General features: G+C 39.4%; 3 protein-coding genes across 4 annotated transcripts in view; 2 read left to right on the forward strand and 1 right to left on the reverse strand.

Moving 5' to 3' along the window:
- sff (sugar-free frosting) overlaps window positions 1-3537 on the forward strand; it is a 30386-nt gene extending 26849 nt beyond the window's left edge. For both annotated transcript variants that reach the window (XM_017179650.3, XM_017179652.3), the window contains one exon: window positions 39-3537. In XM_017179650.3, the coding sequence (XP_017035139.1) occupies window positions 39-123 (85 nt within the window). In that variant the 3' untranslated portion in view covers window positions 124-3537. The remainder of the gene's footprint in view (window positions 1-38) is intronic.
- A 1075-nt stretch (window positions 3538-4612) lies between these two features.
- pHCl-1 (pH-sensitive chloride channel 1) overlaps window positions 4613-27259 on the forward strand; it is a 62240-nt gene continuing 39593 nt past the window's right edge. Inside the window, exons 1-2 of the mRNA XM_017179654.3 lie at window positions 4613-4941; window positions 9654-9970. The gene's annotated coding sequence lies outside the window, so the exon portion shown is untranslated. The remainder of the gene's footprint in view (window positions 4942-9653; window positions 9971-27259) is intronic.
- On the reverse strand, window positions 20521-27211 carry LOC108083740 (protein argonaute-2-like). Its single transcript, XM_017179653.3, has 7 exons — window positions 27058-27211; window positions 25204-27002; window positions 24882-24970; window positions 24215-24824; window positions 23152-24162; window positions 20775-21145; window positions 20521-20718 (listed from the first exon to the last, which is right to left on the reverse strand). The coding sequence occupies exons 1-7, from the start codon at window positions 27209-27211 to the stop codon at window positions 20628-20630; spliced, it is 4125 nt and encodes a 1374-aa protein (XP_017035142.3). The 3' UTR covers window positions 20521-20627.

Below are 27259 nucleotides of genomic sequence, written 5' to 3' on the forward strand. Positions count from 1 at the left end.
ATATTTAAATACTAAATCATTTCCTTATTATTTTCCAGCTCTGAGACCGCTGAACACGAACGCAACCGCGAACTGCAGAGTGAGCGTCAGGCGACAACGATGTCCGGTAGTGCAATCGCATGAGAATTATTTCTCTGATTTAGTTACATTTTTCACCAGGATCTTAGTTTTGATATGGCACTAGTCAACAGCAACCGCAACCAGATATTGTATTCCAACTAGGGGACGCCGAGTCGTTAGCATTCGCTGGCCTCAAACTCAAACAGTATTTTTCCTAAAAACACCATCCGCCAGAGATATTCAAAAAATAAGTAAAAGCCACTCACACAAAAACTCCAGAATAATAATACCAAAGCAATAATAGTGGAATTTATATACACTAGCATATATAGTAAGTCGGGTCGATTGAACAGAACTTTGCTAGCTGCTCTAGCTTTTATCGAACCTGATTTTCGAGTTATTGTTGATTTTTTTGAGTGACTTTTTCGTAATGTTCTTTTTGATGGACATTGTTGCCGCCGCGCCTAAAAAGCTTGCAAATAAAAAACACCGTGTAAAAATATATAAAGATATATACAAAACAGAAGAAATCAAGTTAGCCCTAGCCTAAGTCGAAGCAGTTATTCTAGAGTCATTTTCTTTATCTAGACTAGTCCTCAAATTTAGCTACGCAAATGGAGTAGCAACACTCGTGAAAATTCGCCGACGATTTGTATAGAGTGTATAAAGGATATTACGCAAAATGCACTGATCTTTGACTACTTACTAAACGGAAACGGAAATTAAAGAAATATATAAACTTCAAAAAAACCGATAACTTTTGCATTAACTTAGCGTTGCTGTTTTTTCTAAAAAAATATTAAAAAAATAAAGAAATAAATAAATAAAAATCGATACAACTATTTTGCTAGCGAGACGAGAAACGCAAAAACTATTTTTCCTAAATAACAAAGAAGTACTATATATAAAACGCGTAAACTTTCAAACTTCAGACAAGCATATATGACGATCAAAAGAGTGTTGTGCGGTAGAGGAGCTCGGGATATAGCAGATATTGACAGACATTTATAATGTACATAAGGATACCGAATAACTAAGCAAAAGCACAGGAGCAAATGGCTAATAACCGATATACAGCACACTAAAGTAACGAAATTTCCAAGGAAATCATATATATTTTGCATGGGCATGAGATGAACAAAGCTTTCTTAACCAAATACTTGTATAAATAAACTGGGACGAAATATATATATCTATGTATAGAGTGGATCGGCGATTGTACAAATTGTTGAGTTGCACCAGCGACAAGAAGAGTAAAACCTAGGAGAGAAATTCAATTGGAATTTGTATGTATGTATATTTTTATTGGAAAGGAGAAGGCTTCTACAAGCTGTCCAAAAATGCACAAATCGCAGGGCTAAGCGTCTAAGCCAGATAGTGTTTCCTTCAGTCTAAAGAGCAGCCCCACAAAACAATCACATTGAATCGTTCCTTCCCTACCTACCCCAACTTTGAAGTGGTTTTTATAGTTTATAGCTTTTGGATTTTGTTGCCACCACCCAAGCCAATCAATCAGAGAGTCCTGTCTATAACACATACGATAATTTGAAACTAAAAGACTTAAGAAATCGACATAAAGCTAATGAAATCCAAACAAAACCGTCCATTTATCCACTTAAAGCTAAACAAACAAAATGTAATGGCAACTCAGCAATTTGTGGAATCAGCTGGAAGTACGGTGCGGAGTGTAAAGGGAGCCCCAATAATGTATGTGTATAATGTAAAAGGATATAGATCTATATACTGAAACTGTGTATGACAGCAATATCAAAATAGTCAGAGGGAGGATATACGATGTGAGGGCGGTACGATACTAAAACGTGATTAGAACAAATATTAAACCACAAATTACGAGTTAATAAATGCTTAATGATAAACCCAGTAAGGTCGCGTAAATCTAACAAATATATAAACGAACCTATTTAAAAAGTATTGAGACACTCACACAAAAACTCACAACAAATCATGCAATAATATTGAAATGAAATTACTTTTTAGCATTAACTACGATACATCAGATTATTTATCGCTCATCATATGGAAGATACTCAAGAGAAAACGCATTTAAGCTGAACATACATTCAAAATTAAGCTCACCGACTTAAAGAGAGAGAGATGACATTCATATATTTATACATGCATAAATCATATACACCACGTCGATCACGGAACTCGAAACTCTTTATACATATATTGTACAACATCCGACATATACCATATACTATATTCCGTGTTTACTTTCATATACAAGACAAGGTCCGCCAGCATATACCCACATATACGAAGTATACATCTATATGCATCGCCCCATACATCCAAAATATATATATTTACACACAAGCGCATTTAATACGAGTTTCAAGTACATTCGTCACCCAAATTCGGCTAGTTTTGTATCATAGGAAATGTAAAAATCATATTTTTCACTTGATACTAAATCGAATTATAAATACTAAACCCTAACTTAACCTTAAACGCTCTGCATACTAAGAAACCGATCGCAGTCTCGAGGATATACGTCAGACGACAATTGCTTTATATGGGAAGTACCCCGAAACGAATACAAAAATGAAAGCCCAATACTCAATGCTGCATTATGCCGCTGCCACGCCTACCTTTTTACCTTAACTGAAGCCTATACATACTACCAATTTTTCGCGCTCATCTCATCCTCAAAACTCAAAACTCAAAATCAACAACATAATCACCACCAAACCCAAGAACTAACTCATTTTAACTGCTTCAGCAGCGAATATTTGCGCCGAGATAATTTTATATGCCACGTATACATATATTTCTATCTATAGTATATATATACACCCCTATATATATATACACAAGCATTATACACCAGAGCAAGCGCTTTACTTCAAATGCAAATTCAAATGCAAATGCAAATGCAATGGAGGAGCTGTTTATTACTCATTACGAAATAAACGATTCGAATACTTATTAAAATAAATTTAGAGGGTAATGTTGTGTATTGTACTGCGCTTTTTACGTTGTTGATTTGGTTTCCTCCTCGGTTCCACCATATTATTACAGTAATATTGTAATTAGTTCTGCAACTGATTAAGGCTAAGTTATATAGTACTGCATCGTGCGCTTTGTTTTTCGTATCTACGGATATATAAGTTATACATTGTATTTTGTAATTTAATTTTAAGCTCGAGGAATATCGCGGAGTCAGGCCGGATTCACGGATGAACCATAAAAGAGATTAATATTGAAAGCAAAAAACACATTCTCGTTTAGGAGAAGCAACAAACCAAATAAGAAGAAACCCAACAAAAGTGCATCTGTTATTAGGTTAAAAGAATTATTGATATTGTTTGCAAGAAAATGTGTGAAATATATATATATATACATATATATATATATATAAATATAAATTAACATAACACTTAGCATAAAAAACAAACAGTGAACAAACAACAAATTGTAATTGCAATTTAAAAATAAAATTAATATTTCAAATAAAAAGGGAGAGGTTTTATTGGGCGGTCACAATTGTAGCCTTGGATTTTCGAACTTTTTAGATACATGTTTGTATATTTTCATCGACACTATGTTGATCCTATAAAAAACATAATAAAAAATCTCACCATTTTAAAAGAATTACATTTCTCAACAATATTATTTAATTCATTAACAAAAATACAAATTCAATATGTTGATTTATTAACCTTAAAAAAATAGCACAGAAAAGTTTTCGTATTTAAGTTGTTTTTAATTAGTTATGGTTTCTTTTAAGATTTTTTGTCTAAAATCTATAAAAATATTGATTTAAAGAATGCAAGTGATGGAATGATGGAAAATATGACAGCTATCTGATGGCCAAAAACGAATGATTGCCAAATGTTATACATATAACATATAATCCAATTCGACATTAAAATCTTTATTAGCTAAAAATAAAATATTAAAAATTATTGTTTTATACACTTTTTAGAACTTTCAAAATGTTGAAAATACTTTTTTTTTATAATTTTACAAAACGTTTTTTATAAATTTTAAATTTAACTAATTAAATTTTAGTATGAATATTAAATTGTTTACATATTATTTGCCTATTGAAGTTTTAAACATTGAAATTAGTAATGTTTTGATTTACCTCTTATTTAATTATGATTTTCCTAAAAAATTATATAATTGTGCTAAAAATACGACTTAGTGAAACATATTATTGAATATTAATGCTGTAATTATCCATTGAAGAAATGTTTTTGAGCCTAATAGAATCTCAAGGCAATTTATTGAAAATTATTGATATTTCTTAGTGACATTTTCCCTCTTCACATCCCACTGTGCGCCACGGTGCATCCGCAATGGATTGCGTCACTTTCCGCGCCGTGTCTCTTTCGGAACGGAGGCTGACCTCTCGGCTCGTCAGCTGTTTTTTTAGGGGCGCAGGACAGACAGCTGGCGAGGGCATGGCCGGGGTTGGGGATGTGGGCCAAACACCGCATGCATTTTGCGGCAATCAGCTGTGGAGCTTTCGTCACTCGGAAAAGCTGGTGGTCGGGCCAAGGAGCTTCCCGGAGAGCCATTGTCGAGCTTTGGCTCCGAAAAGACCCGAACAATGGGCGACATCGAAAAGCAAGCGGCGCACCAGAGACATTTCGGTGTCCGCCTCGCCTCGTCATCCTGCCGTTCCGTGAGTCCGAAAACGAGCAAAGAAAATGCATGAGAAGGAAAACTTGGTCAGTTGAGGGCTCAGTTCGGGTCGGGTTTGCAATTCAACAGCACTGCGAAGGCGGATAGATTCGCTCGTCACCACTGCGACGGGCCAAACAATAAGCGCCAGCCAGCGTAGTAATATCGACTTCACCTCTCCAGATATATGTATATATCATCATCATCGTATATCGGTGGCTAAAAGTAAGAAAACGGAATAAGAATCGGAATTAATATGCCAGGCCAAGTGGCAACCCAAGTGCTTCGGGAAATGATTGAAAAACGCATGGAAATTGCAATGTGCGATATTAAGTGTGCAGTTATGTTTTGAATTTTTAACGTCTCCCCGAACCCAGGTCCAAGCCGAAACGTGCTTCCATCTTCTTCTATTACCATTTTTTGTGCAGTGAGTGAGTGGTGAGCGAGTGAGTTATGTAAAGCTTCGGTGTTGGGTTCTTTCGGTGTTCCGTCGCCAGCAATAACAATAACCACAGCAGCAGCCGTGATGCCAGCAGAACTGCAACAATAACCACAGCGAGGAGCGTGTGAAGCGACAATAAGTGTTGCAAGATTGAGTGGCATCAAAAATAAAGAACGGTAATTAAAAATTAAAGGCGAGAGAATTAGTAAGCAAGGGACTTAAAAGCAGGGACTGTGTTAAGTATACGCACCGGTGGCCCACCGTTAATATATGCATTAAAATATAAAGTTATGACTAAATGCATGCGATGGGACCATCAATTAAGTAACTTAGAAAAACAGCATTTTTAAAAAAACTGTATATGGTTTAGACTTCAAACTCTAATTATTAAATAACTAAATAATTGAATACAGTTTAAAATAAAGTCTAATACGGAGTGATTATGAAATTATAATCCTTAAAAGTCTATGTCGACGGAATTAAGCTCCGAAAATGCCTATGTTAAATGTGCGTTAATGTTAAAATAAATATAATACAAAATACGTTTTCAAAATAATTTGAAAAAATATATAAATTGACGAAAAAGTGACTTACTATAAATGTAACTATAAATAAATAAAATAAAATAGTCGAGCAAAATAAACACAAATATAATTAAATTCATTAACAAAATTGAACTAAAAATTAATCTAAGAAGTTTTAAATTTATAAATAATACAAGAAAAGTCAGCTAAAAGCTCAAGCTCAGGAAAAACTCATTTCATTCCATGCAAAATAAACACTAAAAGTGTTTAATAGAGAAATACAGGCAGTACAATAAAACTAAAAGAAAGATATAATTAAGTAAAACCATTTTAAAATGGACTTCAAACTTAAAACTATATAAAGCTTATGTAAAACCCAGACCAAGCTAAGTAAAATCAATCAAAAGCCATTGAGTCTTTTCAATCCCCCGTAATTAGCCTGATGAGAGGGGGACTGTATCATAACACAATCAGTTTGGGTATCGGCATCAATTACCAATTATAACTTGACAATAAAATCGCCAAGTGTCCGCATGAAGAGCCCAAAACACACACACACACACGCACACACCAATCAATTCGCTTTTAGCGGTCTCTCTCCGACTATTTTTAGTTGCACTTGCTTTCCTCTTTTCTTGTTTTTGTTGCAATTTTTTTTTTACTTTGCTCAATATTAGTGTCAAGGTGCAGCCAGTGCATAGAGAGAGTGAGATAGAAATATAGAGTCTGAGACAGAGAGAGGGCGACCGCGGAGCCAAAAGAACAAGACACGAAAATGAAGAAGCAAGAAAGGTTGAGGGTAGAGTGTCTGGATCCTGAGATACCCTGGAGCAAGGATTATAGGGAAATAGGAAACTGTTTTATATTTAATATTAAGCTAAATCTTTTCATTCTAATATTTTAAAAATGGATTTTGGATTGGAATTGCATTAGCATCCCCTAACATAATTTCCCAAAGTTTTTGCCTAAAATACCCCATAAACTTTTCAAGTACAGGGTACCATATAAGAAACCAAGGGAACGGAGAGCACAAGAGGGCGGCGCCGACATCGCGAGAAAGCAACACACGAAAAGGTGGCTATCAAAAAATAATAACAACAAAAACAAAACACACAACAACAACAAGACGATGAGAAGAAGAAGCAGGCCACCGAAAGGGGGTGCTGGCGAATTAGGGGGTGCCCGCCCGTCACCCGAGTGGGTTGGCTCCTTCAAGACTTGTCACATCGAACAGAAAGAAATTGAATTTATGTCTTAGGTGGGTTGCCTTCAATGACAATTAGGCTGCTATACAGCCGCAGAGTCGTCGGGGGCCTATATATGCCATATAGTATACTACGTTGGGGTAACGCCTGAAACGCTGAAAGGCACAGGTAACGGCATAGGTATAGGTATAGGTCGTAGGAATAGGTAATGCCAAAAACCGTAACGACGGAGGAGCTGTGGCGCGTGTTTCGCTCGGTAAGGTAAATCGCGTTAGCAACAACAACAACAACTACAAAAATAACAGGAATACGCAGGACTCAGCTTTCTGGTTTTCTGGTTTCAGCTTTCAGGTTTCAGGCGACCCACATTACTTAAATTACGAACTACACGCAAAGTCGCCGAAAGCCCACACACAACTGGGAAAAGTCACACACGCTGGTTAGTCATTCCACTGGCAGGCAGTCAGTCAGTTAGTTAGTAAGTCAGTTCGTCAGTCAGTCAATCATTAGCCAAAATGCCTTATGAGTCAGCCAGTATGCGAACTACACTTGACCAAATCCTTAGGTGCTGCCTTACAAATAGTATCAGCGACTTGCATTCCGTTTAAGAAATAATGTGAAGGATTAAAAATAAATATTAGAAATAATATATTTTCAGGACAATTTTTTGTCATATATCATCTATCTTACTTAAAATATATTCTATTTACAATATTCCCCAAAATTACTCATTTTTTCCCCGAGTGCAGAGTCCTTGTCGAACGTTGCGTGCCTTTGGGTGGAGCCTTCGGAAAGAAAGAGTAGAAGAGGAACAATAGGATATATAGTACTACTGCGGAAGGGGAGGAAGACATGTTGCATATTTCTGGGCGTGTTGGCTGCTAGACAAAAATGTCGTTTTCAACGAAATTCCCGGCATTCCAATGCCGTGTTAAGGACAGACATTGAAACCGCGGCATTTGTCTGACCGCAGTAATGAGATGAAAAACACCAAAATATACTCAGCAGCAACGAATTTGTTTTTACAAAAAACAAAACAAAAAAACACAATTAAATTTAATTTAGTGTGAAACGGCGGCGGGTGTTCCTTGTTTCTTGGCTTGTTGAATACCAAAATATATATTCACACGAACACATGGTATATCTTTGGTGGGTTTTGCTTTGGTCTGAAGCTTCGCATTTTTGCATTTTCCCCTTTGCGCTGCTTTGGTTTATTTTTAACACATTTTCGGCAAAAGCGTGTGAAAATTCTGTAGCTTTCTTAACATTTTACATTGTCTGCTTGGGAAATGTGATAACAATATAGGAGAGAGATCATGAGATTATTTATGATCATGATCTCTTTTACACTAGACGACCTTGCTAAAATATATTTCCAAAAAACCACATTAAAGAGAGAACATGTGTAAAACGCATTCGTAAATACTTGGAGGAGACGCAATGCTATTTTGCATTCTCACCACATTGCCCCGAATGCTGGCACTAACGCTATTTTTATTTTTATTTAATTTCATTTTATTTAAGCGCACCATTTTCACGCGCATACGCCAGGCAATAATCTACTACATAAATAAATAAAAATAGTTCATTGAGTTCGAAAGACAAACACGATTTTTACAGTCTTAGCCATTCGTCGGCTCGTACACAAGTCCGTCCGTCGGATGTGAGGAGGCGGCGGCCAAGAGGCGTGTAAATATGGCCCGGTATAGGAAGTGCAGAAATTATTTATTAATGAATCGCCATGGGAAAACGCGAGTGCACAAATGAGCGATGGATGGGAGGCGGTTGAGTTCCAACAAAATGAATAATTGAAAAATGTTTGGCCAGCGGCATTTTGAGGCAAAAATATTTACTAGAAAAAATTAGTTTGGTTTCCGGTACCCAAAATGGCTTAGAAAGTGAGATTAGGCTGTGTTTTCCTTAAATACTTTTCTTGCCCGGGTATAAATAAGCCTTCTTTGTGGATCACAGCTTTAAAACTTGGGAAAGTGGGGAATCCCGCATTTACCTTCGTTTTGAAACAAACTTTATCTTTGCTCGACCTCTTTAAGTTTGCCAGATCCCATTATAAATTTTCCCGAGACCGCTGCCTGTCGCAGGCGCGCTTTTCCCAAGTTTCCATAAGTTTTCCCCACCGCCCGGAAAGTGTTTTCCCGACTAACTGCTCTGCAAATTGCTGCCACTTATGTAAGCAGCTCGACCATCACTTACTCTCATGAAACACAAAATATGCAACATATACAAAAATATTCCCAAAAAACACAAAGCAAGTGCTGACCAAGAAATTGTGGCGCCAAATGAGCAGCGGAAATAAAAGAAAAACCATTGGAAAACTTTAGCATACATCGCAGGGCAGTTAAGACTTCAAAGTAAACACAACAATCGTAAAAGACGAGTGCGAATGTGGAGGCGAAACGTGAAATAGGTATAAAAAAAGGCAGAGCGGAAAAAAGCGAATCACATGGCGAAACATAAAGCGTCAGAAGTTGGCCAAATAAGGCGATGAAACGCGAAAAGAGGGATGTAATTTCAAAGGACCCCAACACCAGCAAACCAACAGCACTAAAATCAAAAGGAAAACAACAAAAAACAACAGAAACAAAAAAATTACAAATGTGTCGTTCGTCGTTGTCGTCGGCGGTTCGTTCGTTCGTTCGCGTTCGTGTTCGTGCTCGAGGTCCTGCGTGTGTGTGTGTGTTTGTGTCCTTGCAACTTTCGGTTAAGTCCCTCACGCTCACTCGCACTCTCAATCCCTCTCACTCACAGCTCGGTCCTTTATTTTAGCCAGCGGCAATTGCACATAAGTTGCAACAAGCCAAGTAACAACAGGAGGCGTAAGCAACAACCAAAGCAACAAACAGAAACAACCAAAACAACGACCTGAAAGGCGTTGCCAGATGCTTTTTGGCCAGCAACAACAAAACATCAGCTACAACAACGAGAACCACAAACAACAATCCGCCCAAAGGGTCAAATGAACGTTAGCGCTAGTCCGTCTGTCGCCCGTTAGGTGGCGCCGTCGCCTGCCGCTAAACAACTGCCACGCTTCTCGTCCTGCCGCTGGAAATCCTGTCGCTAATTAGGTAAGTCGCCCCCGCCCAACCGGGTGTATCCCTCCTCTGCCTTTGGTCAAAGCGTGTGCTGTCCGTGTGCTGCACATTATTTCATTTCGTTGCCGGGCCGTAATTAAGGCAATTTGCGTCGTCGTTCTCGGGCTGCAAGTCAAGTGCGGCAAAATATTGCTCATACGCCACGTGGCCATGTCGCAGGTTCACTTTCACTTTGCTTGACTTGTATATTGCAACAAAAAAAAGAAAATTGTATTGAATAGGGTTTATGTCAAGGAAATTAATAATCGTTTGGCCTAATAATAAGAGACGATATTCCATTGAAAACTTGGGTTACGATGTAGAAATAAGAATAATAATAATAAAAATATATATAGGCTTCAAAATAAAATATGAAGTACCGATATTGTGATTTCTAAGTATCAAGGCTCAAATTCTATTCTTATCGTCCTCTCTGACGGTTTATAATTTTAGTCTGAAACTTGCAAGGTAATGGCAATGAGTTATTTCCGACCCTATAAATCATATAAATCATATAAATTTATGATGTACTATTCCTAGTCAGCATCAACAGGTGAGACGAGTTAGACATATCTATTAAGAAATGAAAATCCAAATTCAAGAATGTATACAGCGTTTCCATCATTAAAATGTTTTAAATTTAAGTATGCAGATTTATTAACTTCATAAGAACTAAAACCTTACAGCTTTCCGAGTTGAAATTAATTGGCTAAGTTATGGCCAATTTCTGGTTCCATTTCGTAATCAAATTTTTGACTGCAATAATCAAATTTCTGACAACTTCGTCTTCTAGAAGTTTGGTTCTTTTGTTGTTTTTATTTTATTATCATCTTAGTTGCTCAATATTTATGGTTTATGGTTTCTGATTATTATACCTGCCCGGGGTATTTGATCGGCGTCTTTAATCGTCAGATGTCCTTATTCGTCGTCTAAGTTCGTTGTCTTTCCTTTTTGTTTCATAGTTTTGATTACTCATTTTTATGTTGATTGCGTGATTGACATAGAGGCTACAATTGGTATAATTTCACCTTGTGGTAAACACACCTTAACTTTATAGTTATACCCTAATTTTTAGTCTAGATTCCATTGTGGATATTCTGATATATTAAATTATCAGCTCCATATATATTAATTTATTTCTAAAATGCATCCTTAAGGACTTTAAAGCACTTGCCATAAAATCGAATAAAAGGGCATTCATTGAGTCCAGTTTCCATCTGAATAGCATTATATTTTCGCACCTCTTACTTGCTCGCAGCAAAAAATCGAACGATGCCAAGGCGAAAAAGAAAAAATGCATTCCAACCTATTTCTCTTCATTTCGGATCAACCGCGTTGCGCTAAATTGAATTTCCTGGTTAAAATGCAGCAATGCGGGAGTTGGCGGGCCGAGGGGCGAGATATAATCATACATGCAGGTGAAATGACGCTGCAATGTTTGGCTTTCATTTCACGTTGAATGCTGAATAGAATCATCCTTTGCATTATGGCTGCATGATAAATGGCATTCAATGATTGTCAATTTGGTGTCCCAAATATGTGGCTGAAGTCCTCCATATATCTCGATTTATTTTGCGCTCTCTTTTATTAAATCGGTTTGCCCTGAATTGAAGCTCTTTCTTCATGGGTATCAATTAGTTGGTATTCCATTCGACCATTTGGTTATGCGCATTTTTTGCATACGTTCCAGCTGTATTTTTTTTTTAACTGATGCATAAATGTTGGTCGATTGTGTCCCGAAATTGTAGGCAATCCTTTTTTGTCAAACGCATACAAAATCTGGTTTATATACATTTATCGAGAAATGAAAATTGGCTACAGAAAAATGGGAGAAAAAAGGGGAGATAGCTTTGGAATACTAAAAGTTCTAGTTCCAGGGAATTGTTTATGAGCTGCATTCCATTTCTATTTCACCCATTGTTTGCTTTGTAAAGACAAAAGTATACCGTGTACACGCTGGCGTATGCGTAATATCTCTGGGAACCACGCTACACCCAGGTATGCTAGGCATTCGTGTTTTGGCTGCAAAACTCTGACCCACATGCAGGTGAACTGAAAGCCGAAAGCATTAAGCGCTGTTGTTGAGCCTGGGGAAAATCCAAAGCGGAGGCGGCAGTGGCTGCGGCCAAATGGAAAATCAACACAGCAAAGAGAATGAAAAGGCCAGCAGGCAAATAAGACGATGAGATTCGGGGTGGGGGGGAGGTCTAACTGGCGTCTCTCCTTGCCGGGGATCAAGCCAACAATCGAATGGCCCAAAGGCAGCTCCAACTGGTTTGGCCTTTCCCAAGCCCGGTCGTCAGGGAGTCTCTATGCCGCCGCCCCTCTCAGTATCCTTTCATTCAGCTTTCGCGCCGGGGCCATTCTTTTGTTGTCATAACTGGACGAGCAGGACGAACAAGATTGGCATCTTGGCTAGTTTTTAGTTAAATGTGGCATTTGTTAAGGGGAAAACTTAATGTACTAGTTCAAAAATATTTAATTGTTAATAAAGATAAATCTAAGAATATTGGCTTCTCTTGTTTAAATCTAAAAAAATGACTTCCCAATCTCTACCTGCCAGCACTGGACACTCATAGTATGTTTAAGCTACGGGTACCAGGAAAAAACTGTGCACATCCTGTTGGCAGGACTATCGGCCAACTTATTGGCCTTGCTGTGGCAGCTGCATGTGTTATCCTTTTTATATTTGGTCCGGCCACAACGGCAGCAGGAAAACTGCACTTGTGCAACAACTATCTGCTCCTTTCTTGCTGCCCACCCTTTGTGTGCACTCAATTTAGCCATTTCTTGCAATTCGGCGCTTTTCTTTTGGGGCCAGAGGAGAAGCAGAAGCAGAAGCTGCGGTGAGTTGCCCCCGGAACAAATTTAATCTATTCTGAAAGTTTTTCATGTGCGCCAAGGGAGTGCCTGCAAGTGTTCGTCGGTTTGCCAGCTTTGGGCTGCGGGCTTTTCGGGTATTCCGTCTTGCCAAACCGGCTGCCAGAAGATGTGACAGCAACTAATTAAGTCAGGCGGGAAATTGCACTCGACATTTCCCGAGGTGAGCGACGCGAATGGTGTCGGCTGAAGTTGAGCAAAGGAGTGGAGATGTTTGCACCTGAAAAATGGTTACTTTTACCTTTTTTTTGAGAAAGGAAGCACTTTAATTAATTTGAGTAGAGAAGGAAAATAGATTCTGATCGAAAAAAGCTTTCAATTGAGTTTTATATTTCTTGGATTTCATTTTAAAATCAGTTTAGTAGTTTTTGTAAGAAGTTTTTAAACTATTTTCAAGTTTTAAATTAATCCAGAAACGTTTCTACTGCATCTCTGATCCAATTTCGTTCAGTGTGCTCACCTTTTTAACCAAATGGAAACTTCAATTGATTGGTGGGTGCAACCAGTTCCGGGTTTCTTCCGACGCATTATGTATACGACCCTGTGGCTTAGTGTCAAATTATCAGCTACTTATTATTATTGCCGTTATTAGACCCTCAATCCCTCGCGCAACCATCATAGCCCCAATCAATGTCAGCTGTTGTCATTGTTAGCATTTTTTTCCTGCATTCTCTCTCTTTTTTTTGTTTGCCCGCTTATGTAAACCCTCTGGAACGCAGACAAAAGCCTGCCAAATAGCGCAAAATGTGCGCCAATTTAGTTGTCGTTTAATTTGATGGCACAGCCGATTTGGCAGGCAAAACGGCAGTGGAGGATTACGCCGGGGCAATGGTGGCCACGTCATGAATGACTGCCCACCGCCAGGCGGAGGAAATTGCTGAGGAAAGCGGTAGCTCACAGGACCGAAAGGAGGCCCCACCATCGAAGGTTGTGAGGAGGGGAGAGACCAGAACGAAAATAAAAGTGACCGGCAATAAAATGCTAAAAGGAACATGCAAGTACATATATGTATGCATATGGAAGCAAAAGGACGAAAATAAAGTCCACAGTCAAACTTCTTTAGCTCGAATTGTGGCAGATTTATAAATTTTTCAAGGACTTTAAGTGCAAAAATTACTTGAAAAAGGATTTACTAACGAATGTAATTTATTATACAGAAATAGAGATATTTTTTTATAATTCAGAATCTGCATTGAAAGATTATGTGATCATAATTTTCATTAATTATAAATATTACCCAAATTTATCCATTTAATAAATTGTTTATAGCAGAAATATCCTTTGAATGTTGTAAATCACTGAATATAAAATCTTAACTTGAAGAACTCTATCTATAAAGGTTGTAAAATTGATTTTTAATGCCCCAACTTTCCATAACAAACGTCAAGAGCGGCCGAGGCTGGACTGTATACAAAAACCTCAATCTTCAAACGCTGTCATTTTATTCAAAAGGGTATATTCCAGTGTGTTGCGTGTCATCCTCGAATATGGTGTGTGTTTATTCTGCCTTAGGCCTAAGGTCGCGGTCGGGAGACACATAAATAGAGAGTCGGAGATGGACACTAACACTCGGAATGTTCGCAAATAATGCAGACCATTACATTAATGACTGCGGCAAAAAAGGCGAAAAAGCGCCAAAAACGTCCACCGGGCAGACGAAAACAAAAAAAAAAACCCACACACACAAAAAACAGGGAAAACAATGAATAGAAACCAGCAAATGGGAGAAAAGTCAGCGAGAAAATCGAAACATTATGAGGTCATTTTAATTATTTATGTGTGCGTGTGGCTAAGGCCAGGCCAGAAGCACCAAACTAGACTTTGGCCAAGGTTACGGCTCCGCTCCGAAAGGACCTCTGCTTGAGATTCCATTTTATTTTTACAATTATGTTTGCCGAGAACTCTTTAAGCGGCTTACGACTGCGGGGGAGCTCATATTTCATGGCTGCCGAATTGACCCAGATATCGGAGTATATCGAGTGGGCTGGCTCATTTGGTTCCGAAACTATGGCCGGGATCTGGCCTTTTGTTGTGCGTGCTCGGAAACTTTGATTTCTGCTTTGCTAAATTCGGATTTATATCTTGTCCCTAGCTCAGCAGCTAGGACTTGGTCCGAGATTTATGAGCTGTTATGTGGGAGTTCCCCTTGCTTGGCACTCGCTCAGCTGGCACTGGGGCTCGCATCGATGCAAATTCCAGCCAACTCATAAGTAAATTAAGTTAAATTCAGAGCTGCTTTGGGTAAACAATGCGGAAAATTGCTTATATGCCACCAGTCTCGCATAACGACTCAAAAAGTGCCACAAAAAAAATGTCTCAATTTTTGTACGCCACGTCATACATATACATATATGTATATATCCCGATATATATATGCATGACCGTATTCAAAAGCAATTTCCTCGCTTTATCTAGAAGTTATTTTAATGCAGACAAAATCCATTTCGTGTGCTCACCGAAATGTTACCAACTTTTTCGTCGTCGGCATGTACAGCATCCCTCTTGTCGTCTGCATACATTAGCCGATTTTTGGCTGCTTTTCAGCCACATTATTCTGTTTTGTTGGCCATAAAACGAGTATGTGCAAACTGTGTGGCTGTCCATAAAGCCATGGCAATAAATTCGGCTTCATTAGCTCCGCAGACAGCAAAAACAACTCGTCGCGAAACAAGGTTTTGATAACTCTGAGTGAAAATATACCAAAAATACTTGGAGTTGAAATCATATTTATTTAAAATGTTGTTTTATACAAGCGCATAAAATATGCATTTGAACAAGCTGAATTCTACAAAGTTTGCATACTTTTGAATTTTTTCTAATAATATTAACCATGTTCATTATGGTTTTAAAAAGAAAGTTAAGGCAAGTAATGCTTGTTTATTGACAGTCAAGTATTTTAAATGCATTTTTTGTAGAATTTTAGATTTCCTTTGACTAACCAATAATATAAACCATAATATAAATGAGGTTAAAAATCGTATTGCTCTCCCTTAAATTAGGCACACATTTTGTCACGCATCCGTTGCTAAAGCCATAATTGTGTAATTTGGGTCTGGTTTCCTGATCCATTCGTCTTGGTGCCAAAACTACGAAAAATTAGCCAAATTAACCCAAATACAGAGTTAGCCTAGTTTTGGGCGCGTGCAAACTTAACATCATTAATACTAATCTGCTGCTGGGGAAAACCCCAAATAAAGCCGAGTCGAAAATGAAAATGGAACCGTGTCAAAGTCTGAGAAAGTAACATTTTTGTTTTCTGTTGATTATGTAACATAATTGACGACAATATTTCCCCATAGGGTTGCAAGAAAAATGCTAATGAAAAAATAAGAAAACCACGGCCTGGACGAAAGCAAACATGGCCAACAAAGGCTGACTCATGGCGACTTCGTATTAGCGGGGCGGAAATGCCAGGACATCCGGTGCGGTGGCCAAGCCTTCAAACGCACCACAGCTACCATTACGGCCGCCCCAAAGGGATTTGACACAAAGAGAAAATAGGCCTTAAATTTAAGAATAAAATTTAAGGTTTATATTAGATTTATATTGAGATTTTATTTTTTCACAAATTTTAAGAGATTTTTTTTTAATATTTCAGATATTTTCAGATCAATAACTATTTTCCAGCTGTATTGATTTTTTTCTCACTGTGAGAATGTGATTGAAAGATGGAAAAGCGAGCGGCTCGCTGCCAGTTACTTTCCTTTGTGGCTGAGCGCCCATTCCCAGCAAAGTTTCCACGAGAGTTTCGCTGTCTCTTCCTGAAACCTCCCCCTTTCGCCACTCCCCGCAAATCCTTTGGCTGCAGGGTGAAGTGGCGAGTGCAAGTGAATAATGGCCGTCTTGACTGCAGTCAAGTCGGGCATATGGCTCACAAGCAATCAGTGTCAGTGGCAGTGCCACGGGCTAAAACGAGAAACAGAAACTAAAACAGAGACGGAGCCAGAGCCGTAGCCTGAAACAGGTCCTGAAATCGAGCCAAGTTTATTTGCAGGTATAAAAAGGGCATAAACCAAATCAGGAGACTTACCAAATGCACCGACAAAAATAAAAAAGTAATGGTCAAGAATTAAGGTCGAGATTATACATTTAGAAATAAAATCAAAACATATCTTTTGATTTTATGTACGTGTATATGTGTTTCAAATTTAATTAAATAACTTTAAATATTGACTTAAAAAGGTATATTTTCCTTAAATTTGTAATGTGTGGGAATGGGAACAAGGATTGGGTCTTGGATTGACCCCTCCTCTGCTCGATGCCGCTTTCAGTTAGCTCGCTGTCCAGCTCAGTGGAGCGGTTGGTCAAACAGAAATTGATTTGTTGTATTTGCCTTGTGCTGCTATATCTATGTACATATATACACCTATACCTGCAAATATATATGCTTGATATTTGTATGCCGCTTTTTACTTTGCCAATCCGAACTCGACACCGGTCAGCATGGCATGGGGATGGATATATGTACACCTGCCACAGTATGAGTTTTCCAATAAAGACATATCAAATCCTCAGAGTTTCAAATAAGCAAAATCACGCAAATCCAGTGAAGTGAAATGGAAATATCAATGTCCTGCAGAGGCTTTAGATGGATGTACGAAACACAAGGAAATGACTTTGTTCTCTTGTTTCTGAATTCATTAAAATAGACTTTTCAGCTTAAATTCTAATAAATATTAAATATTATGTATTGCTTGGCCATTTCATTAGTCAGAAGCTTAAATTTATAAGCAACGGTATTTTAAAATTGATGTTTCTTTCAATTATTATTATGATTTTATTGGTCTTCATTTAATTTTTGGCCACCAAGTGCCCTCAAGAAAGCATTAAATTTGCAAATTCCATAAATATATATTTATTGGTATAATATTTTTGGGGAAATTAAATTATGATAGGAAAGTCTATGTATTAATTTGAATTTGGAAATCATTTCTGTATTAGTTTTAATTAGATTTACTTTTTAATTGATTTAATAATGATTTAAATGGCGAAACGAAATGTATAAGTTATTTGATTTTGTTAAATTTGCATTATTTAAGGGACTTTAAATCGATACTTATTTGTACAAAAATTGTATGTAAACTAATTTCAAAAATCTTCCACTTTTAATAAGTTCAATTAATGCCAAAGAAATATTTCCGCTTCTTTGACTCCAAGTTCTTTGCCCTTGGGACCCCACACCAAACATCTACAAAAATATATAGTAAAAAAATATTGTGGAACGATGGCAGAAGGATGCAAAACTTTCGCGCTCAATGTAAATTATGCAAAACTTTCACCCTTGGCCGTCACATAACAAGGCAGGCAGGCATCACATGTCACGGCTCAAATGAGTTACCCTACCCTCGCTTTTTTTTTATGTCGGTGCAAAGGAAATTTGCGTGAAAAAATAAGTTTCGAGTGCAGGGAAAATATGAGGGAAATGATAAAGGGAGTGGCAGGCGGGAGTTGCACTTTACAGCCACTTTGGCAGGCGACACGTTGACAAGTTGAATGGCGGCGTTTATTGAAATATGGCCCGAGCCCGTATAGACTCAAATATGATATATGCCCCTTTAATCTTGGTTTTGGCATATGCGAAAATCGGGGCCAGAACACCAACAGTCTCAGCAGCAGGTAAAAAGTCAAACTCATTGAGCATTCAGGGCGGAATATGGGAAAGCATGTCATCTGCAGAGCGTTGAAAACCAAGCCGTGCCTTCAATACAACAAATTTCGTTTACATCTCAACACCACGAGTGTGTGTCTGTGTATGTGCAGGATTATTATGCAGGACTTCAGCAGCAGGAAACTCAGATATGCTCTCTGTAGCCGGGTATCCTAACTCCTGCCCCTGTTCTCTGCCCCTATTTTCCTTGCCACATGCTGTGCCACAATTTTTGCTGCGTACACGGAAAATGCTGTATGGTAATAAGTTAGTGCAAGACATACACGTCCCCTTATGTATGCGAATATCTTAAAGATTTCCAGACTTTATTCTTATTCGCACTTTGATGTTGCACTTGCCTGAAGAAGAATTTCCTGCAAGAATTTCCACTCAGCATTCGAGCAAGGATTCCATGTTATCTTTAGAAAATCAAGAGGGGAATAGAGTTGGGGTTTGCTTTTATTTATTCTATATATGTCAAAGATAAAGGCTGGGACTTGGAGGGTCCTCATCTCGGGGGGAGTCTGTAAATATTTACGAAATTATTTCCTTAATCAACTTTTAACATATTGTAACTATTAATTCGATTCCTCATTTATCATATCCTCTACGTGCAATGTCAAAGCAGCGAAATTTGCCATTGCATTTTCATTATCGTTAAATGCAACACAATTACATTTAATTATTTTATTATGTAAACATTTCGGTGCACCAGTCCACGGCAGACACCCGGTGGAAAACCCATTTAATTGATATAAACAATGTAGTTTAATTGCCTTAAATGCCAAATGAACCGGTTGACTTTATTACCAAACTGTTTGACGTTTGCCTTTTCTTTTTTTATGGTTTGATTCGCGGCAGTTTTTTAATTAAAATTCAATCAGAGTGGACCCTAGAAAAGGTTGAAGAATGGAAAATATTTACAATAAACTGAAGAGCGTAATGTGGTTAGTACCGAATTGATTAAATCGTATGGTTTATGGGTGGGATTAGTGAAATGGCGGTTCCAAAGGCTTGTCCAAAGGTATGATTCGTGATCAGGGCATTGGGCCGTGTGACCCACATCAAAGGCCCGGGGCCAGATCGTGTGCGTCATTTTGAGCATTAAAATTAATCCGTGGACACGCAAGGATAATCGCTTGGATGACACGATTTTTTTTCTGGCTTAGCTAGCACCTGTGAACGAAACTATGGCCGGGGATTTCGAGATGCGGACGCGTGACTAAGAGGTCCACAGAAACGAGTGCACGAGTTACGTATACGCCCGGTTGGACGGGGCCTCATCATCCACATTGTTTCACATTTGTTTTATATTTTGCGTTCCTTGTTTTTTTGTGTGGCAAATTGACTGCAGTCGCCGCAAATTTCAATTTTCAACGCCATAATTGGCCATCTAATTATAGTTGCATACTGGCACACGAGGCCTGCCTGGGCATTAAAAGTAATCGCCTTTTATGAATAATATCCCTGGGCCCATAGGGCTCTGTGCCCTATACGCTATTGAAATGCTAATCATGGCAATGTCCTTTGTGTATATATTCACGTAACATATTTTCGTTCGTTTTCCTAATTCCTGGGGCAACTCGTGCAAGTTTGTTTTTCACTTGAGTTTTGGGGGAGAAAGAAAAAGAGAAAAAAATAAAAAAAAAACATAATAAATAAAAAGAAAAGTACGTGTGAGAGCGTGGCAAGTGTGAAAGCTGAGCTTTGCCACCAAAAGGAGGGGTCACCCGACTACGTCACGCATGTCCTTGCACGGAAATGTGAAAACTTTTTGCAGATTTCTCCTCTGCTTTCCGCTAGTCTGCTAGTTTTTTGTGCAAACAAAGGTTGTGCATAAAACTAATTAACTTTGCTATTTGCCGAATGCAAGGGAAAGGCTTCCATTCCTGCTGAATTTATTATTTGCCCGGAGTAATCAGATTATAGTTTTCACTTCAAATGTATTAAGTGGATACAAGATGGAAAAGGGATCTATTTTATTTTTATAAGGAACCTTATCCAAAGATCCAGGTAATTAATCTTCCCACCCATTTATATTTATTAAAACAGCGAAAGACCAGTGTGTAAAAATTATAGTAAGTTAATGAAAATTCAGGATCGGGATAGGTGGAACCGTGTTCTTTATACAAAGAACATCGGATTGGTGTTCATAAATTCCGCCACAATCTTGCGCTTGTTGTACTCCCTTTTCAAGTCCTGAAACCGTTCAGTGCTGTGGTACAAAAATTAATAGACATTCGAAAACAAGATGTAAAACCGGTGGCTTACCCCGAAAGATAATGACGTCCTCGGGCAGCCACCAGGTGGGCAAGGTAGGCCGGCGCTGGATACGAAACCGATCGAGTGCAGCGCGGGAACATGTGGCAGAGGTTGAAGGTTAACTGCTGCAAGAGGTCGATGTCCAGTTTGCCCGTGTTCTCGATAACATTATAGCGCGTCGGCTTTGCAGTGCCCTGGATGGACTGGTGGCTGACCATAAAGAACTGCACTTCGTTCGGATGGACAATGGTGCGGTCCACTACTGTTCCGGGGTCCACGTTATTGAACTTGTTGTACTGTGATGGTTGGCCCATGGGAAAGAATCGAGTATGGTGACGCTTCACCACTATTATGCAGCAAATCTGCGGTCTAATGCCGATCTGTAAGTAGGGGAACGTTTTAAGAAATAGAAGGGTAATCTTCCAGCCATCATTGCACAGTGGTTGCGCCCATAGGCCAAAAATAAAAAAATGTATTACAACAAAAATGTACGAAAAGTAAACAGATCGTCTCTTAAATATCCAAACTTGCTTGTGGCATACCAGATTTTTTTTTAAATCTAACAGGACTTTCTAAAAATTAAATTAAAGATGTGAAGATGTATTCATTTGCAAAGCGTAGCTACGCGCATTGCGAGTGTTTCACAACCAAACCGAACTTTGAAGTGGTCCGATTATTAATTACGTGTCCAAATTAATATTTTTTGTAATGGATTTTGAAGTTCAAGGTATTTTCTATAAAATGAGATATAATTTAATATATTAAAAATAATTATTGTTTTCATTATATTCATGTGAAATAATCAAGATTCTGGCCTATATTTTAAACGTATCTTTTATGTTTAGCTAAAGTTATAGTTGTGACCCCACAATAATCTACAGTTCATATGTATGCCAATATGTTTGTCGCGCTTTTAAGATGACAAATGGTAAAAAAAATTTTGCCGAAATTTGCCTATGTGCCTATAATCTTAAAAATACTAACACAGGTTAGGGTAAGGTTTTTAAAATTTTTTTTGGTATTTTTTTTTTTTTTTTGTTAAATAAAGGTTTAATATCCTTAAAATATTGTGTAAAAGTTTTACATCGATTATTACAACATTGACGAAGTTATGGATAGTTGAACGGAAGTCGTTTGGTGTTCAATGTATGAAACTCACAAAGTTTAAATCGTTCTCCTGAAAAATGCCATTTTGAAAATCGGTGTACTCTATAACTCAAAAACTACTTAACCAATCGGTTTGAAATTTTGAACATAACTTTGAAATTTAATTGTACAGGTACTCACGTAAAGCTTTTTTAAATTTTTAATGTTAATATATATATTTTTTTAAATTAACTTAATTTTTTAGTCGAAAATCGGGGTTTTGACTTCCAATTTTGATAAAAAATCGGAAAAAAATTTTAAAAATAAAAACGTCTCTTAAGTACCTTGGGGCACTAATTCTTTAAGGAATGCAATACATTTTTTTGATATCGGACGTTTTTGTGGACATTTAGGATGTACACCGAAAACCAACTTTTATTTGTGGGGACTCAGGAGATTAGCAATAAAGCGTAGGCCTGTAAATATTTTTTAATACAAAAATTAAAAAAAAAAATGCCTCAAATGTTTTGTTAATTTATTGTATTTAAATCATTAAGCTAACTTTAGCCGTTTCGCCAGAACATTTTTTTGAACAGTGGGCAGTTTTGCACCGAATTAGCCTTACCCCCCTTAAGCTGTGTGCATTTGTTTCTAAACAAATAAAATACACAATATATAAGTTAATAATTTTTTTTTTACTTTTGGACACTTATATTTCACCAACATTCTCTTTAAAAGATAAAAAATTAATTTTAGCTCTTGGAAAAAAAATAATTTTATAAAAATTTTGTATGGGAGCTATAAGATATAGACATCCGATTTTAACCAAATTTGGTAAGAATGCATAAACCTGTTCCAAACATATTATCTGTGAAATTGGTTAAGATATTTTGAAAAACAAAAAAGTTTTTCATACTAAATGTTGATTTTTAACAGATTGTTCCTATGGCAGCTATATGATATAGACGTGCTACATGGCCAATTTTTTGGACATATACTTAAAACATTTTTCTTGATTTTTGGTATTAATTTCGTAACGATACATCAACTAGAACTATTTTTGGCCGCGTCTCCATACAAGCCCAACCACTGTGCATTGCCATCTGCATGCTCTGTAGATGATAGTGGCTTTCCACAAAACGTATTCGTAGAAAACGACATAATTAATGTCCACAAGGAGCAGGTCTCAACTATTACCAACAGATCGCATATATGGCTATTGGCACTTAGCTATAACAACCTTCTACCCTTTGGGCACCGAGTATAAGAATAGACTAAGGATGGACATTGTAAAACATACCTGTCGACAGGCTGCTTTTATGCCTCTAATCTCCTCGTTTTTGATTTTCGGAAACTGGCCGTCACTCACACCATCGCGATAGTAGATAATGTAGTCGGGATATTCATTATGATACTTCTGGTACACTCGCAGATGTTCCAATGTGATCGCTTCCATATCCTCAATCTCCTCCAGGGTCGAGCGCTGCAGGCGATACTGCATGTTATAGGCACCGCCAAAGCGATCGTGCGAAGCAGCCACGCCCACCACGCTGGGGATCTCGCGTTGATCGGGCGACGGATGGCTAACATCGGCGCCCAGGAACATGGCGTTCTTGAGCATCGGCTGGCGGGGATCGTCCTTTAGCTTATGGTTAATGCCATTCAGCTTTGAATTGACCTTCAGCAGGATGTTGCCAATGGTCTGAGGATTCAGCTTGCGCTCGACGGTGAACTGCTTGATGCACTGCGTCAAAATGCCGTGCTGCAGTTCGGCCTTTTGCTTAATGGTGCTGTACGTGACTCCGTGCTGTGGTATGATCACGAAGGCTAGATCGCATTGGCCCCGAAGATCTAGGAAGCACTGGTCTAGCTTACGCTCGTCTCTATAGGCCCATATTTCAGCCTTTTTGTCCAAGCTCACGTTCACGGTCTTGCTTTGGGCCAGCATTCTCTGCTCAAAATCGGCCACCTGATTGTACGGCATCTTACGCCCGAACGGCGGATCAAAGTACAAGATGGCCCACTTGTGCGCCTTCGCCTTGGGCTCTAGGAAGCGCATATTGTCCATGCGCCATGATCCGTTCCTAACCGAGCAACACTTTTTGCCCTGGTATTCCACCTGCGGCGGCACGAGAGTGCGGGTGTGTACCGTAATGAAATCGTTGGCAATGCGAATGCCAAATCGGCTGATAGTCGGGTCCAAGTTGTGCTCAAAGAACTTCAGTAGGTCCATGATCTTGGCCTTGCGCTCATTGGTCGAGGTGGCGGCAAATTTGATCATGTTCGACACTTGAGTGGCTCCATCCTTGCGCTGCAAAATATTTACGTTTAAAAATGGCTATCTCAAGTTCAAGCGAACTTACATTCAAGGCCTGTCCTCCCTCGATGTGGCACAGCTCAATGGGCACCATTATATTTTTCACCGGAGGCCCAACGTGCAGGCAATGAAGTTGGGGGAACTGCAACTTGAAGTTGCGAGACCTAAAATAGTCTGCAATTGTAAGCACTTTGCCCTCCAGCTGAAAAGTCTGCTTGCTGGCCGGGTCCCGCGAAAGTCCATTAATTTTCCAGCAATGGGGCAACGAATCGAAACATTTCGGTGGCGTATAAATCACGCTGAGGCCTTTTAGGAACGACTCGATGTTGCCACGCAATTGGCCAAGATCGGTGCTCTGATTGATTCTCTGCCTCAGCGCAAATCGTTCCAGGTACTCAAGCACCGACATTTCCATCGGAAAGGACTTGTGCGAAATGTCAACATTAAAAAAGGGTCGATCGCCCAGAATAAAGGCCTGATAGAGGCCGACCAGAGCCTCATAGCCATCTTCCAGCTCCCGACGTTGACCCGGCGCAGACATCTTGAAGAAGGAGCGCCCAGACCGAATGGCCTTCTTATGGCAAGGAACAGCCATTACTACCTCCAGGCACTGCATGGCCCGCATAGGTTTGTCGAAAATCCGCTCAGACATGTAGCTTGAATGTGATCGAAATTGAATAATCAAAGAAGGGTTGAGAGCTATATGTACTCACCTTCTTAAAGACTTTAGATCAACCTGAAGGTCATTAGTCTCCTTGATTTCCACAGTATATCGAATCGAACGACCATAAATATCTATGACCTGAAAATCATAATTTTAACAGGGTCTATTCATCAAAGAAAATGTATAATTAGCAAAGCGGACATTTAACAATGGGATCCGTGTAAACGAGTTCATTTACTAAAGGAAAGACGTGTCCTTTCACTAAAGTGAACACGTGTTCATTCATCAAGGTGAACAAGATGAATACGGAGTTAACTAGGGCTTTGAGTTTATTTGAGTTCATTTTTTTTATAAATGCCTCCAATACTTACAGTCACTTCCCCATTGCTCGATTTGGTGTTTAGCCTGTCCACCGAGTAGCAAGAGGCTCTGCCATCATAGGCAGCAATCGCTCCTCCCAATTGATTGACGCGAAACTGCTCAAAAGCCCGTCTCCAGAACTTCTTAGGCCGCTCTGGTTCTATCTTGACGTCATAGTGGAAGGCTATTTCTGGCATTTTATCCATGTTTATGTCCAGGTAATTAACAGCCACCTGGCCGGGTTTTCCGATCGTGCCCCGTTTTATAATGCCAGCAGGCTGCGATGGAAGTGGGCCAATCGGAACTCGTTGAGGTAGTCCTTTCGGTGTATCTTGTTGTTTTTGATCCTGTGGTCCAAGGGGAAGTGCCGAAGAGCCATTCTTTGGAACTGGTCCATTGGACTGGTAGTCATATTGTTGCCTCTGTTGCTGTACTTGTGGACGTTGCTGCTGCTGTCCCTGTGGATGTTGCATCTGCTGTCCCTGTGGATGTAGCATCTGCTGTCCCTGTGGATGTTGCATCTGCTGTTCCTGTGGATGTTGCATCTGCTCTCCCTGTCGATGTTGCATCTGCTGTCTCTGTGAATGTTGCATCTGCTGTCCCTGTGGATTTTGCATCTGCTGTCCCTGTGGATGTTGCATCTGCTGTCCCTGTGGATGTTGCATCTGCTGTCCCTGTGGATGTTGCATCTGCTGTCCCTGTGGATGTTGCATCTGCTGTCCCTGTGGATATTGCATCTGCTGTCCCTGTGGATGTTGCATCTGCTGTCTCTGTGGATTTTGCATCTGCTGTCCCTGTGGATGTTGCATCTGCTGTCCCTGTGGATGTTGCATCTGCTGTCCCTGTGGATGTTGCATCTGCTCTCCCTGTGGATGTTGCATCTGCTGTCCCTGTGGATGTTGCATCTGCTGTCCCTGTGGATGTTGCATCTGCTGTCCCTGTGGATGTTGCATCTGCTGTCCCTGTGGATGTTGCATCTGCTGTCCCTGTGGATATTGCATTTGCTGTCCCTGTGGATATTGCATCTGCTGTCTCTGTGGATGTTGCATCTGCTGTCCCTGTGGATGTTGCATCTGCTGTCTCTGTGGATGTTGCATCTGCTGTCCCTGTGGATGTTGCATCTGCTGTCTCTGTGGATGTTGCATCTGCTGTCCCTGTGGATGTTGAGGATAGTTCCTCGGTTGATCCTGTACACGCTTGTGGCTACTGCCCTGCTGACCATTCCATCTTTGGGATTCTTGGGTCCTCTGCTGTGGCACTCCTGCCTTCTGCCACCCAGAGGATGAAGAGGTTGAAGAGTTCGAACTCGGCAGTGATCCTGAAGTTGTTAGCTTAGTAGGTTGGGGACTTATGGGGATGGGGACCATCTGCTGAGGATAGTTCCTCGATTGATCCTGTACACGCTCGTGGCAACTGCCTTGCTGACTGTTCAATCTTTGAGATCCTTGGGTCCTCTGCTGTAGCACTCCTGCCTTCTGCCACCCAGAGGATGAAGAGGTTGAAGAGTTCGAACTCGGCAGTGATCCTGAAGTTGTTGGCTTATCCATAGCTTTAGTAGGATGGGGACCTTGCCGACAGCCCCACCCGGTATTTCCTTGGGTCTTCTGTTGCTGTAGCACTCCTGCCTTCTGCCACCCAGAGGATGAAGAGGTTGAAGAGTTCGAACTCGGCAGTGATCCTGAAGTCGTTGGCTTATCCATAGCCTTAGGAGGATGGGGACCTTGCCGACAGCCCCACCCAGTATTTTCTTGGGTCTTCTGTTGCTGTCTTCCGAACTTCTGCTGCTGGCCATCAACCTTCTGCCATCCATCTAAGTAAGCAGAAGTTGACGATAGGTTCGCTCAGAGTAGTGTGCGTAGTCTTACCATTGTTTTCTTTCTGCTGATCGCCACATCCTGTATTTTCTTGGCCCTTGTGTTGCTGACCTTTGGACTTTGGCTTTTGGCCTGCCACCTTCTGCCAGCTATCCGAAACACCAGTCAAGTCTACTTTATTAAAAGACATACTGAAATGAGGCATAAGCCTTATAGAAACTTCACTTATTCAAAAATATTGTGTATTTTTAGT

Source organism: Drosophila kikkawai, chromosome 3L (genome assembly GCF_030179895.1).
Source record: "Drosophila kikkawai strain 14028-0561.14 chromosome 3L, DkikHiC1v2, whole genome shotgun sequence".
NCBI lineage: Eukaryota > Metazoa > Arthropoda > Insecta > Diptera > Drosophilidae > Drosophila > Drosophila kikkawai.